The sequence below is a fragment of the Nanorana parkeri genome, unplaced genomic scaffold (genome assembly GCF_000935625.1).
Source record: "Nanorana parkeri isolate BGI_ZX_2015 unplaced genomic scaffold, ASM93562v1 scaffold169, whole genome shotgun sequence".
Lineage (NCBI taxonomy): Eukaryota > Metazoa > Chordata > Amphibia > Anura > Dicroglossidae > Nanorana > Nanorana parkeri.
This window is the reverse complement of record NW_017306437.1, coordinates 1,013,922-1,027,658: the sequence shown is the minus strand read 5'-3', so window position 1 is coordinate 1,027,658 and position 13,737 is coordinate 1,013,922. Positions and strand designations below refer to the sequence as shown.

General features: G+C 46.6%; 1 protein-coding gene across 6 annotated transcripts in view; it reads right to left on the bottom strand.

Annotated features, from left to right (window-relative positions):
• Nucleotides 1-13,737, bottom strand: part of OGDH (oxoglutarate dehydrogenase) — a 97,972-nt gene that overhangs the window by 65,564 nt on the left and 18,671 nt on the right. For all 6 annotated transcript variants that reach the window (XR_001941144.1, XM_018554708.1, XM_018554709.1 and 3 more), the window contains exon 2: nt 8,081-8,336. Coding sequence is in view for 5 of the 6 variants with exons in the window: in XM_018554708.1 (XP_018410210.1) it covers nt 8,081-8,302 (222 nt within the window). In the remaining variant the exon portion in view is untranslated. The remainder of the gene's footprint in view (nt 1-8,080; nt 8,337-13,737) is intronic.

Sequence of the window (13,737 nt, the reverse complement as noted above, 5' to 3'; positions counted from 1 at the left end):
TACGTTCATACCATGACCACATCTATTCACCTTTCTAAAAAAACTCTAAAAAGGTGCCCCCATACACTGGTCGAATGTCGTACCGGCTGGAAAATTCGCAGTGTGTAGGGCTGTCGGCTACCTTTTAGCCGGTGTTCTGTCGCAATGGCCCACTAGTCGTGATCTCCAACTCGTAACGTTACAGCCGTTGGAGATTCTTAGGTGGCCACACAGACGCACTGACGGGAGTTGGAGATTTCGACAAGTTGGACATCTCGATAGAACACCAGCATTCCTCGATCAGCTGATCGAAGGAGCCGGCTGGAAAATTTTCTACCAATCAGCTGCCCAGTCTGATCGTGTATTCTGACAGGGGCCAGCAGCACCTGTCAGAATACAATGTAAACAGCGCGATTCCTTGATCGACACGCTGTTTGTGTTGATGGAGGAATCCAATCCATTTTTTTTAGCTCAGCCCGCGGTAATAGGTGTATGGCCTGCCTAACAGAGATGACATGCACATACTGACTGCAGCCTGCAAAGGCCAGAATGTGTGGTTCAGTCTGTATCCATGTCCCCATTAATGTGCATAAGTCATCACAGCTAACAAAACAAAAAAATGCAGCTTGCATGCAATAACAGGGTGATCATAATCAGTAACTGCACAGGTGCCCAAATGTTTACACCAATAATAATGGTCACCGGCACTCCAAGGTCATTGATCAATACATCTTTTTTGACACGTGCTCGTAATATCACATAACAGCGCTATAATGAGAACTCATGTGACATTATGAGCATACAGTTCAGGTCAGTGGAGTGCCGGTAACCATTATGCTTTTTGCATTGAGTGGCGCCATCCGTTTGCCACCGCAGCACCCACCTGTTCATAGGGACTCATCGGTTAGGAACGCGGCGGGCTTTGGATATTAAACAAATGTTTAAATGCCCCAAGTGAGATTAATACGCAACAGACATGTTTGGGCCCGTTCGGGGGTTACTATGTCTTCTATACACATGTAGGCCAATGAATTGGCTGACAGGCCAGTCCATAAATAACAAAACCCAGATTACAATGTCACAGTAAAAAGCCAGACCAGAGGTCGACTAAGGAGTGAATTCCCTGCTGCCGCCAACACGAGTTCAGACTATTTTAAGAATCTGGGTAAGTCACGAGAAAGCGTAGGGGAGGTTCTAAGGGGGTGAAAGCTTCAGACATACTAGGATTGTAATTCCAGTCAGTCTAACCATGAGCCATTACACATCTTAACCAGCTGAATCTCGGGAATACACAGCAGCACCAGACAAGAGCATGCACTGCAAACATGAAGGCAACTGTAATTCTCAGCTTATGGTGCACATATAAAGGGTTACATAAGCACTTCCGCTTCCATTGCTGCTCTGCTCTGTGTTGCCAAGTGACATTAGGACACTGGGGACATTGTGTCCTTTGGTTTAGTTGACATGCTGCTACATTCGAGTTCCTGTGCTCCCCCTTCGTGATTTTTCCATCAATTCAGTTTAACCCACCGCCCAGGTACAATATAACACCCATGACAAACTACAGAAGGACAATGATACCCATAGACACACCCCATATTGGAATCCGACATTACATTGTGCATCATTTACCATCATCCGTACAATATTAATAAATGTCATTTCTCAGGAAAGTATAAGCGGCAGGTGACTTCAATTTTTGTATAGAACACAAAACATATTGCTGGGTTACTCAGCATGTGCCATACTGTTAGGATAGATCTCCGGACACACGTATGCACACTCATGCCAAGCATACGCGGGGAGGTCACATGACTGCCACCCTACCTCTGATCTGGAAACTGTTCATAGTAAAACGTCACAGACCCGGGGTCAATAAACGCAAGAGCAATGCAAATAACAGGTATGTGTAGTGACCTTCTCACGTAGACATACAATGACTGCCATTTACAAGGTCAGTTACAGAGTATGAACGATATCATTTTTATATTGGTATGTAACGGAACTCTTATTACAAATTAGGCCAAGGTTTCCTTATTTTAAGATGGTGGGTGAAGCTATGCCAGGGCTGGACCAATCACAGGAACCAGGCCGCTAATGCCAATCCAGCTGATGCCTAAAATTTGAGGTTCTCTAGTTGTTGTCAGTGGAGCTGGCACCTAAAAGTGTCCTGGATTGGACAGAGAGGCTCCTGAATTCAATAAGAAAGCCTATCACCGGGCAAACCAAAAAACTGCCCGTGCAGTCGGGCTACCCCTGAAATGCAAGGGGCTCGGGGGACTTTTGAAAAGCATTTGTACTTGCCTGGTCCCTCGACAGCCAACGCTCACCTTTCTCCCCCTTGGCTGGTGGAATGTCCCTTGGCTTCCTCACATCTATTGCAGGTCTATGGAACCTGGGTTAGACGTGACAATCTCAGTGGTCCTTAGACTGCCAGAGCAAAGAGGCTTCACGGACCGGTCTAGCAGCCTGGAGGGAGCTGGGATCAGGAAAGTCAAGAAGCTTTTTCCTGTCCCCTAGGCATAAACAAGCACCTAACCCTTGGCTGTGCCGGGGGAACCCCCTTTTTTGGGGTTTGCTCAGAGATGGCCTTTAAAATTTGTTCCCCCCTGTGCTATGTCTTTATGTTCCAGCAGTCAGCTGTGCTTGCAGAGCTGCCGTCCCTCACCCCGGTTCAGTCATATTGTTTATTCAGTTTGCTGCAGCTGTTTCTCAACCAAAAAGTCCTGCACCAAAAACACTAAGAGCAGCACTGTTTTCCTAAAATGAAATTCACAGAGGACCTTCTTTGCAAAACTCTCTCCACCAGCAATAAAAAAAAAAAACCCAGGAGGGGATGAAACCTAACCCAATGCCACTTAAAATGGAGAAATCTGCATTACAGTAACATGTAGTCAATCTGCACATTTTAAAGTGACACTAAATTCAGGTGTTAAATCCTAAAAATACATTCAGGCATCCTAATTGTTAACAAAAATGTATCTTATGTGTGTATCACTCGGCTGTAGATCCTCAAATCATCTCTGAATTGGTGCGGACACTGTCCTTCCTTCTGGAGGGGGGCTACTTTTGTTCCCCATGGTCCCTGTGTGTTGTAAAGTAGTCACCACTCCAAGCTCGCTCCTGTGATTGACTACAATCTCATGTTTAGTTTAATATTTTGTATTGACATTGTAGTCCATCACAGGAGTGAGCTTGGAGCGGTGACTACTTTACAACACACAGGGACCATGGGGAACGGAAGTAGTCCCCCTCCAGAAGGAAGGACAGTGTCAGCACCAATTCAGAGATGATTTGAGGATCTACAGCCGAGTGATACACAAATAAGATACATTTTTGTGAATAGTTAAAAGAGAACTATGAGGTGAGTGTTTTTCCCCACAGTTCTCTTAAGTACTATGAGGATGAGTGGAAATCACTCACCTCATAGTTCTCCTTTAACCTCCCTGGCGGTCTGATCATTTCACGACACAGCGGGGCTCGTGGACAAGGTAAGTAATGCTACGCTGTAATCCGGAGTGTGGCTCGGGGTTACCGCTTATGGTCCTGAAAATTAACCCCGAGCCACACTCGGGATTACCGCCAAGGAGGTTAAGGGACTTGAATGTATTTTTAGGATTTAACCCCGGAGTGTAGTGTCACTTTAAGAAGAGTGAAATATAAAAGGAAATATGTGGAGAGATAATTGGGTCGCCCCGCCACTAGACATTTCTTCCCCCATAATATAAATCTGCAAAAAGGAGGCAGTGCTGGAGAAAAAAAAAGAAAAAGTCAGGTGCTCGGCAGCAAAACACAAATGGTTAACATCTGCCTGATGAAACCAGTGACCCAACCCCTCTGGAAAGTGGCTTTCCCTGTTCAGACTGGATCTCTGCCAGCCACAAATGACGTGCCATGTATTCCAGCAAGAACCGGCCTGTACAGAGTGACTTCTAACCCTCTGTGCACACCGAGCCAGCAAACACTGCTACCGTGCATCCAACAGAGGAAACATCACAGCACCCTGCCTCAGGACTCTTCTCAAGAGTACATGTCCAGCCAAAACTTTCTTTTGTAAGTTTTGAATAGCATGGGGAAGCGTTTAAGCCCCTATCAGGAGCCTCTATTACTTTTACTCATCTCTTAGCGTTTCTACCCAGATAAATTCCTCAGCACAGTAGTTTTATTGGTTTGTACTACTTGTCTTGGCAAGCTTGATTTTTCTTCAGACTCCTGTACACCCTAAAGCAAGGGTGGGCAAGTCCATTTAACTACAAATCCCAACATGCCTCTGAGAGTCACGCCTGTAACGGTCAGTCTTGCAATGCCTCATGGGACTTGTAGTTCCGCCACAGCTGGAGGGCCCGGGTTGCCCACTCTTGTCCTAAATGAAGGTAGCGCCCAAATTTACCGATCTACTCATAACATATCATCATCATGTGACCTAGACATCATTTTATGTATTGGCTGTCAGCCATGTCTTACAAGTGTCTAAAAAAACAAAATACGGAACTCAATCGCTTCCTTCCTAAAGCTTCCAGACCCTTGCTGGACATCCCCCTGTGATGATAATGGGGGTGAGTCTGAATATTAAAGATAACATTCTCTTGTCCCCCAGTTCAGAGCAAATGCAGGCCTTCACTTAGTCATTTGCCAGGTCCCTCCACCTTCCACAGAACAGAGATCTGCCTATCTGGCCTGTGATCTTTATTACCCCCCAGCCCTAGTGAAAGTTCCAAATAACCCTCTAAGCCTTTTATAGCTGTCCCTAATTAAAGGTATGCAACCAGGCACTGCTCTGTCACCAGTGGACAAGTTGATAAACACAAGCAAGTCTGGTAGAGGTAATGACCCAGGTGACCCGGCATTCGCCCGAAATTCATAAACCCGAGTACAATATCAGCTCCATCTCATCATTTGGAATTGGGCGGTGATAGTGTAAAATAAAGGTTCGTCCCTCCTGCTTTCCATCTCCAGCCCTGCCCTAGGGGGCCAGCTCCGTGACACAGCCTAGAGGGCTAACAAAAGATGTCAAGGCAACTATTGGGGGTCTCAGTTTCATCAAGAAAGGATACCCAAACTGACTACCTTGATACCTCCGTAGGCACGGCCCTGCCTTGCATTCAGAACATCTTCATGCAGTGGTGCCCCTAGCCTTTTTGCGCCTGAGGCAGATGCAGGGGGGTGCTAAATGGTGTGTGTGTGTACGCGTGCGAGATGGGGGGTGCTGGTGAATAGTGACGCCACTAAGAGCCTGGAGCAGAGATGTGTAAGGGCTCTGCATCTCCCCGTCCAGCTCTTAGCAACCTGGTGCGTTCTGGCCGGCGTCCTGCCAAGCTCTTGCCAACCAGTGTCGTCAATGAAATATCGGTCCTGAAATGTCACTTCTATCCAACTTTGTGGAATGTGAGATCGCAGTCACAGAGTCGGATAGAAGTGACATTTCAGGACCGATCAGCTGTTCCAGGGCAGATCGGTTCTCCTGCACATTCCATCTGCGATGCCGATCTGCCCGGGAACAGCTGACAAAGCCTTGGAATTCTTCACCTTTTGCTAGTCACATATTCCACCGCCGAAAAAGTGGCCGGGATTACGTTAAAATCTGTGACCACGTGGCCGGTCACACATTCCAACGCAGTCACAAACTTTGATAGAACACTGGCTCCATGCTATCAGAAGCACCGTTATGGGCGAGTACCGAAATATAAATATCGATACCCGTACTCGATACAGAAAAAACGGTATAGTTGCATCCCTAGTCATCATCATCAATACCTGTTGTGTCTCATATTCTCACTCTTTGGACTCTCTTCCTTCTAGATCTCACCTGGAGTTAGTATTTCACATCTTTTTACTCTTGTATAACATGGGGCAATATACTGGTGCTATAAAAAGTCTCAAACCTCATCCCTACATTCCTATAGACATGGAGTACAAAAGGACATTCATGGGAAGATAAAGCCGCTAGGCCTCCCCATGTCAGCCCGCAGAACTGCAACCTTTGCCTCTAAAAGATTATGTTCTCAGAGAGAAGGCCAAAAGGTGCAATAACCTATATATGACCCTCTGACAAAGGTCGATGAACACCGTGTACGATCAGAAGGGCAGGAGACACGGACAGTGTCAGAATAACTCCTCGATAACAATTGCATCTGTCAATGAAAAGACAGTCGCAGCTCTTTCCCCCTCAGGCTCATAAGCAGATATACAAAGGTTCCGATGTCCCGGGTGTTCTATGTTGTAAAGGTGTGACACAACAGGAGAGGCACAGCTTTTATCTCTGAACAATGCTTCTACAGACACGCAGAGCACAGGCATGCAGATCAAGCTGGCCGTACACTCTTAGGATTTCGGCCAATTCCTGTGAATCATCCAAAATTCTAGCATGGAGAGGCCCTGCAGGTTCGACAAAAGTCAACTACTCCATTGCTATCCAGCTGCAGTCAGTATTCGAGTATTCTGAGAGCAGCGGGTGCCAGCTGTCAGAATACAAAAGCCTGGCTGGGGGGTGGTTGTGGGGCTTGGATTCTTCTATCTATACTATTAATCACTGATGGAGGAACCCGTTAGATTTTAAATTCGTTCAGCTTGAACAAAATCTTAGTGTATGGCCAGCTTTAAGCTGCCACATCCTTCAAAAAATCGTGACTCATGAAAACCAGTGTGCAGTAAAACGTTTTTTTCCCTCTTCCTACCTCTTAAAGGGGGTTCTACCATTATTAGAAGTGTCCTCTACCTATCTCTTAAAGTGGACATTTCCCCTTATCTTTAAAATAGCAACAAACACACCTTTAGAAATGTTTAGTAATGACAATCTACAAACACAGATACTTCTAGATCATTGCCGGCTTTGTATTCTTTGCACCTGATTTCTCTTTTCTTCCCCAGTCTTCTGACAGTGGCCATGTTTACTAAGGGCAGAGTACTAGCTCTCCTATTACCTTTGCGGTGTGAACAGGCCCTAAAGGTGTGTTTACCATCATTAAAGTGAAACTAAACTCAGGCGTTAAATCTAAAAAATGCATCCAAGTACCTTAACTATGAACAAAAATGTATCTTATTTGTGTATCACTGGGCTGTAGATCCTCCAATCATCTCTGAATTGGTGCCGACACTGTCCTTCCTTCTGGAGGGCGGCTACTTTTGTTCTTCATGGTCCCTGTGGGTGTTGTAATGTAGTCACCACTCCAAACTTGCTCCCGTGATGGACTACAACCTCATGTTTTGTTTACTCATTTGTCTTGAGATTGTAGTCCATCACAGGAGTGCGCTTTTAAGGTGCCCGCTACCTACCTCCTAAAGGGGTTTTTACCATTAATAAAAGTGCCCTCTGCCTTTGTTATGCTCTGATATATGACATTTACTAGAACACAAAAGCATATTCAAAAGAATTTAAAGAATTTAAAAAAGGGTTAAAATTGGGCCCCCCTTTAAGTCCGAGGAAAGAAAAAGTGAGGGTATTAACCACAACAACCGATGAGACAATTCTATGAAATAAACTAGCTACCACAGGCCATAAATCCATTCCCCTTCCCCAGATCGCACTGTACGTCATCTATTTCCAAGGTATTTGGTATAAAGCAGGGGTATCCATACTCCGGCCCTCCAGCTATTGTGAAACTACAAGTCCCATGTGGCATTGCAAGACTGACAGCCACAGGCATGACTTCCAGAAGCAGAAGCATAACGGCATTTGTAGATTCACCACAGCCGAAGGGCCGAAGTTTGACTAGCCCTGGTATAAAGTATCTCTATAGCAAAGCAGCAAAAACCGAATAGGCTAATGTTTTGATGTTGGTCTCTAACCACGGTCCCTAGACACCAGCAGCCACAGAGAGCAGAGATATCATATGACAGCTTCGTTATAAATGAGGACCAGACAGCTGAAATCCTATAAAGCCCGATGTACATGACTGCAATGATCCATAAACCAGAATCCAGGGCTTCTGCCAATCGGCCAGGGGGGGTCTGTATCCACCAAGATCTCCTCAATGCAGCAGATAAGCCAGGCACATTAAAAGCCTCTTCCTCCGGCGGTCTAATATCCAGGCATTCTTCGTGGATGTCAGCGTTGCTCTATAGGCAGAAAGCAGTCACAAGACCACTCGGTTCCCCTCCTTACCTTATGTACACTCTTGGGGTTCTCCAGCCATGCATAGTACATTTCCTCCACATAGTTAGAACTAGTCCCACTGAGAAAAGGCTCGGCGGCCCCAGGTGTGCTAAGACACCTGATTTGCTGAAACGTCCTTCGGATAACAGGCTGTTTGTGTGACAGTGATCGTACAGTCTGAGAGGCCGTCAATGGCCTAAGCTTAGCAGCACAAGTCCTTAAATGAAACATATTTCTGTCCTTGTGGGAGACCGATTACCAGAACCTAGGAGAAGAAAAAAAAAAAAAGAGCCATTAGAATCTGATCTGTGCACTTGCGGCATTATGAAGAGCAACACAAACACTTATCATGATCTCAGCCGAGCTGTAAAATCCTTTCTATGTGCAGCCACATTGTAGGTCGGGTTGGGCACCTCCGGCCCTCCAGCTGTGGTGGAACCACACGTCCCATGAGGCATTGCAACACTGACAGCCACGACTCCCAGAGGCAGCAGCATGTTGGGATTTGTAGTTAAAGCACAGCTGGAGGGGCAGAGTTGCCCACCCCTGTTCTAGGTTATCAGTGTACCCCCAAGTAAAGGTGCCGACAAACATTAGATGGCCACCATGCAAGCAAGGTTTAGCAGCCAAAAGAATGCATATACAAGGGATCGGTAAACAAACGAGGTGGAGGTGCTGCAGTTACTGTTTGGGTATGGTGAAAGCGGAATGCGCCAGCTGTCTAAATATAAGCTGGCACGGGAGATTCCTCCATTATTGTTCTGAACGTGGATGGGGGAATCAAGTGGTTAGGTATCAGGCCCTTTTCACACAGGGGGTCTGATCGGGTCCGCCTGCCAGTTTTGCAGGCAGACCTAATCGGATGGCCAAAGCTAGTCAATGGGCAGCCATGTATAAACGGATGGGTGTCTGTTTACTCCCGGTTGCCCCCCGACTACGGCCAGGTCCGGAAAAACAAATGGAACCGTTTTCTGTTTCGACGGACCCGATTGTGCCGGATCGGGGGTTGCCTGATGTAAACGGACACATGCCCATTTACATCCGGTTCCCCATAGGCCGACATGAGCTCCAGTCATTTCAGTTGTGTAGGAAAAAACTGGATGGACACTTTTGTGACATTTGCTCCGTCCTGCTCTGATTAGTGATGGGCTCGAACGTGTTCGCAGCTCCATGTGCCGATCCCGCCAGCGCCGCAGCGCTAATCACAGGCACTGAGACATTTCCCGATCTCTGCAGCTGTGGACCGGGATAATGTCTCAGTACCTGCGATTGGCGCTGCCAGCTTCCTGGCGGGCTCGGCACGTGGAGCATGCAAACACGCCCGAGCCCATCACTAGCTCTGATCAGGAAGGGGATCCATGCACAGATATCCTCCTGATCAGCCCGTGTGAAAGGGGCCCTTACTTTAATGAAAGCAGCAGATGCACATTATTACATAAACTGGACGTACGAGGATCGAATGATTAAGTAAACTAAATGTCATACAAACAGGGCTCACCTCGACTTTCTTCTCATAGCACTTGTAATAAACCGTGTTTGCAATGCAATGGCGTTCTGTTATTATCAAATTATGTGGCTTTTGTCGTTACTGCAAACTGTTGAGCTATACCTGCAATCCCGTACACGGCGCCAACAGCGTGCACAGCACTTTTGTTTTTACAATAGCATCAAACCATGAATACGCCAGAATGCACGGTATAAACAGTATACAATAAAAGGTGGTAAAGCCCTTCATCTATACAGCAGTACAGGATAAACGTTCAGCTCCAACTGCAGACCCATCATCAGCTACAAAGCACAAATGAAGGGGGGCCGACCGATGGGTTGGGGTTAGTTTATTCAGATTGCACATTTCTCTATTGCTATGACGGTTAGACTATTTTATATATTTGTATATACTATTTGTATATAAAGTGTCACCGGCACACTGCAATGTTTTATTTGACACCAAGGATTGCGTTCACTTTAACTGTGTAGTAGAATGCTACTGAACACTGTTGAGCCTTTGGCCCCATGTAAGCGTCAAACAAATTAATTTGTGCCTTGCTGATACTCTCCTATTACTTCCCAGGACAAAGTAAGAAAAGATGGGAAATATTTATAGAAATAGAACCGCTGTCACTAAACGGTGGACCATAGTATGGACTCGGACCGATTGGTGGTTCTGTCCAGACTACGATCGCCGACCTGTGCTGGCTGACAGTCGATACACCAGCCTTCGAGGCCAATGTTTCCACTGCCGGCCATAACCCAGCGCAGGCCCTCCCAACGCTTCAATCACTGGTTGCTAGGACCGCTGGCTTCCTAGCAACCAATGACATCAGCCACCCAGATTACCTGTACTAGTCTGCTGTTGTGGCCGGTCTGTCTGGACCGCAATTTGGACCTCAGCTCAATGGAAATTTTATTCACTGGACCTCCTTGAATTTTAATTCACTACCCCTGGAATAAAAGATCATAAATAAACAAGCAGCCATTAGCCCATAAACAATAGAGGGAGGTTGGAAATGACGGCATTACTCTGCTAGTCGTGGATTTCCATCTTCTAGGTAGACATAGATGGTCTTCATCATGCGTCTGTTCATGTTCAGCCTGTGAGGAAGAGTGGAGTAGACACTCTGTAGCCACCTACACCACCAACTGATGACATGAAACCAACGGGGACCCGAGAAGGTTTTCCAACCTGTCCGTTCACTACTTCCCTAGGCAAACTGCAGCCCTCCAGCTGTGGTAAAACTACAAATCCCATCATGTTCCTTGGTAGGTACTAGGATCAGGACCCGGACTGCCTGCTCAGAGACAGTCTGAAAGCAGAAGAATATGAAGATAGGGGTATAGCGCAGGGGTAGCTAAACTTTGGCCCTCCGGCTGTGGTGACACAACAAATTCCTCTGGGAGTTATGCCTGTGGCTGTCAAGTCTTGCAATGCCCCATGGGATGTGTAGTTCCACCACAGCTGGAGGGCCAGAGTTTGCTAGGATGAGCCTTGGCCAGTGGCCTCCCATAGACCTCAGATGATTGCCTGCTCTAGTTGAATCAGCAAATTGTCACCCAACGTCTATGGGCACCTTTACATTCCACTGTATTATTTGTTGGTATCAGCTCCTGTGCTATGTACAGTGTAGTCCAGTTCTGATTCCACATTGCCATCGTTTTTATGGATAAAATCTGCAAGAATAAACAAAGTCTTCGTGCTGACAGTGATTTTGGATATTTGCCGTCTTGCTGTCACGCCTTTCTGAAACGTTGACATGCTAAATTGATTCAAATGCATTCCAAGCGTGTCATTGTAATGAATGGAGATCACCATTCCCATCATTCCACCACGTTTCAGAGAACGCTCTGTGGTGTGGCAAGGGAAGGTCATTGTACTTATTTACACATTTATTGTGGATTCACACCATAGCGTTGCGTTAATCGCACAATTCCGGTATGGTCCTACCATGCGTTATAGTGCAGGGGATGCATTGTGCTGACATTCACTTGAATGGCACCCCAAGAGCACCTCCGGCCGCATTGTGTCTGACCACCCCGCAATGCACGGTAGGTGTGCTGTGCAGTAGCATGCGATTAACGCAACACTATGACGTCAATCCAACCTTAACGTGATTCTAGGTTTGTTTTGGGGTGAATTACTTTATCATAGCTCCTTTCCTATGTCCTGTAGGTATTGAGAGTGAGTGCTAAGTGGGGAGGTCTGCCTACTACAATCAAATATTCAAGTTTATATAAACCCCAAAAACAAACTTTATTTCATGTTAAATATGCCATGGGAATAATTTTGTTGCGCCTGATAACAGTTAAGAATACTTGATGATAGTTTCAAAAATGCATCCCTTTCACGTGGGAGGATGGGCAAGAAGTCACATGATCTCCATACCAGAAAGTACCAGGGAGTGTGCTCTGCTTCCACTCACCGTAGGAAACGACTGGGGAACAAAGGTGAGGATAGGCCTCTAGTGGGGGTCACCCTTAACCCTGTCAAAGCAGAACTCCGGGCAGAATTTTTCTTAAAGAAGAACTATGGGGTAAGTGTTTTTCCCAATAGTTCTCTTAAGGGTCACAGGAGGACAAAAACTAGCTTCCTCTCGTGACCCAAAGCTCAGTATATAGCCAGCTACAGCTTGCGATATACTGAGACCGCCGCAGCCGGGACGGATCCCAACAATACTGGCGAGATCCACCCAGCTGCGTGAGTGACAGCTGGCTCTGCCTTTCTAGAGGCTGAGCCAGCTGTACCCGCCCCCTGCCCCGTCCGATCCGCCAGTCAGCGCTGGAGGATTGGAGCGGGGAGGGGGATCCCTAACAGTCACGGCTCTGTTAGGGATCAGGGAGATGATCGAGAAGTGAGCGAACGCCGGTATGTGTTCGCTCACCTCCCGATCTACTGAGCCGACCTGTGACAGTTTAATTGTCACACGTCGGCTCTAACTATGAGGGTGAGTGGAAATCACTCACCTCATAGTTCTCCTTTAACCCTTGCAGTGCACGTTTCTGTCTAGGTTCAAAAAGAACAAAGTATACTCACCCAATCCAGTGAGCCGGCTTGCTCTTAGACCGGTCCCTGGAGCCTCTTTCCCCCTCTGCTGCAGCAGTTTAAGGATCCTTGAATCATTTCATTCTACACACAGTGTATTGGACGTGAGGAGGCCGAGTGACCTCCCATTGCTGCAGCGAAGGAGGACAGAGGCTTCAGGGGCCGGCATAAAAAGCAGCCAGCTCAGAGGCTCGGGTGAGTAAAGCTTTTTATTTTTTAACCGAGACACACACACACAAAAAAAGCACTTAACCCTTGCACTGCAAGGGTTAAGAATAATTATTCCTGGAGTTCTGCTTTAAAACACTATCAGCCGACTCTGTAAAGCCGCCCAATCACTTCCCCATACAATAAAATGTAGCACCCTCCCCCACCCAGCTGAATGATCCCGAAAGTGACAAGCATTAAGTCAGGTCTGGTTTCATCGCTGCTTCAGCGGCCAGGAAAGAAGCTAATTAAGTGCAAGCTGTGCTTAATTACCTTCAGTGGAGTGCAGGGGAGACATCAGGGGTCTAATAGCCATCTGATGTGTCATGAAAGAGAACCTGTAAAAAGATAGACACTGGCACCCCAAGGCAAATCCAGTAGGTCAGTTTATTCACGTACTTGTTTGCCTGATGAAGGGGATCCTGCGAGACCCCGAAACGTTGTATTTAGTGTTTTTGAATATGCAACAAGTACGTGAATAAACAGTCGTACTTGATTTGCCTTGGAGTGCCAGGGTCTATCTTTTTACTTGTAGACTTTGACGGAAGTCACCCGTTAACACCTGATGCACCCACCTCTTTCCTGATGGAGCAGCGGGTCTGAGTGCGATGGGTATACGGACTGCATTAAAGAGAACCTGTCACTTCCATTGTGCTATTGCATAGGAGGCTTGTCAGCACCGCAATGCCTTCCCCAGGTTGATGCTCACTCCCATCATTTCTAGTCCAAGTGTCCATTAGCTTATACAGAAAGTCACATTGTCCATGATTTTATCTGTGCATAGTCTAACGTGTGCCCAACTTGCCGTCTTTAAACAAAGAAGAAAAGCATTCTGAAGGCTAGCCATGGTAAATTAATTATAAATAAGCCGGGACTTCAGCTACTGTTGAGGCACAATGTTCTATTCTGTCCCAAAATATCT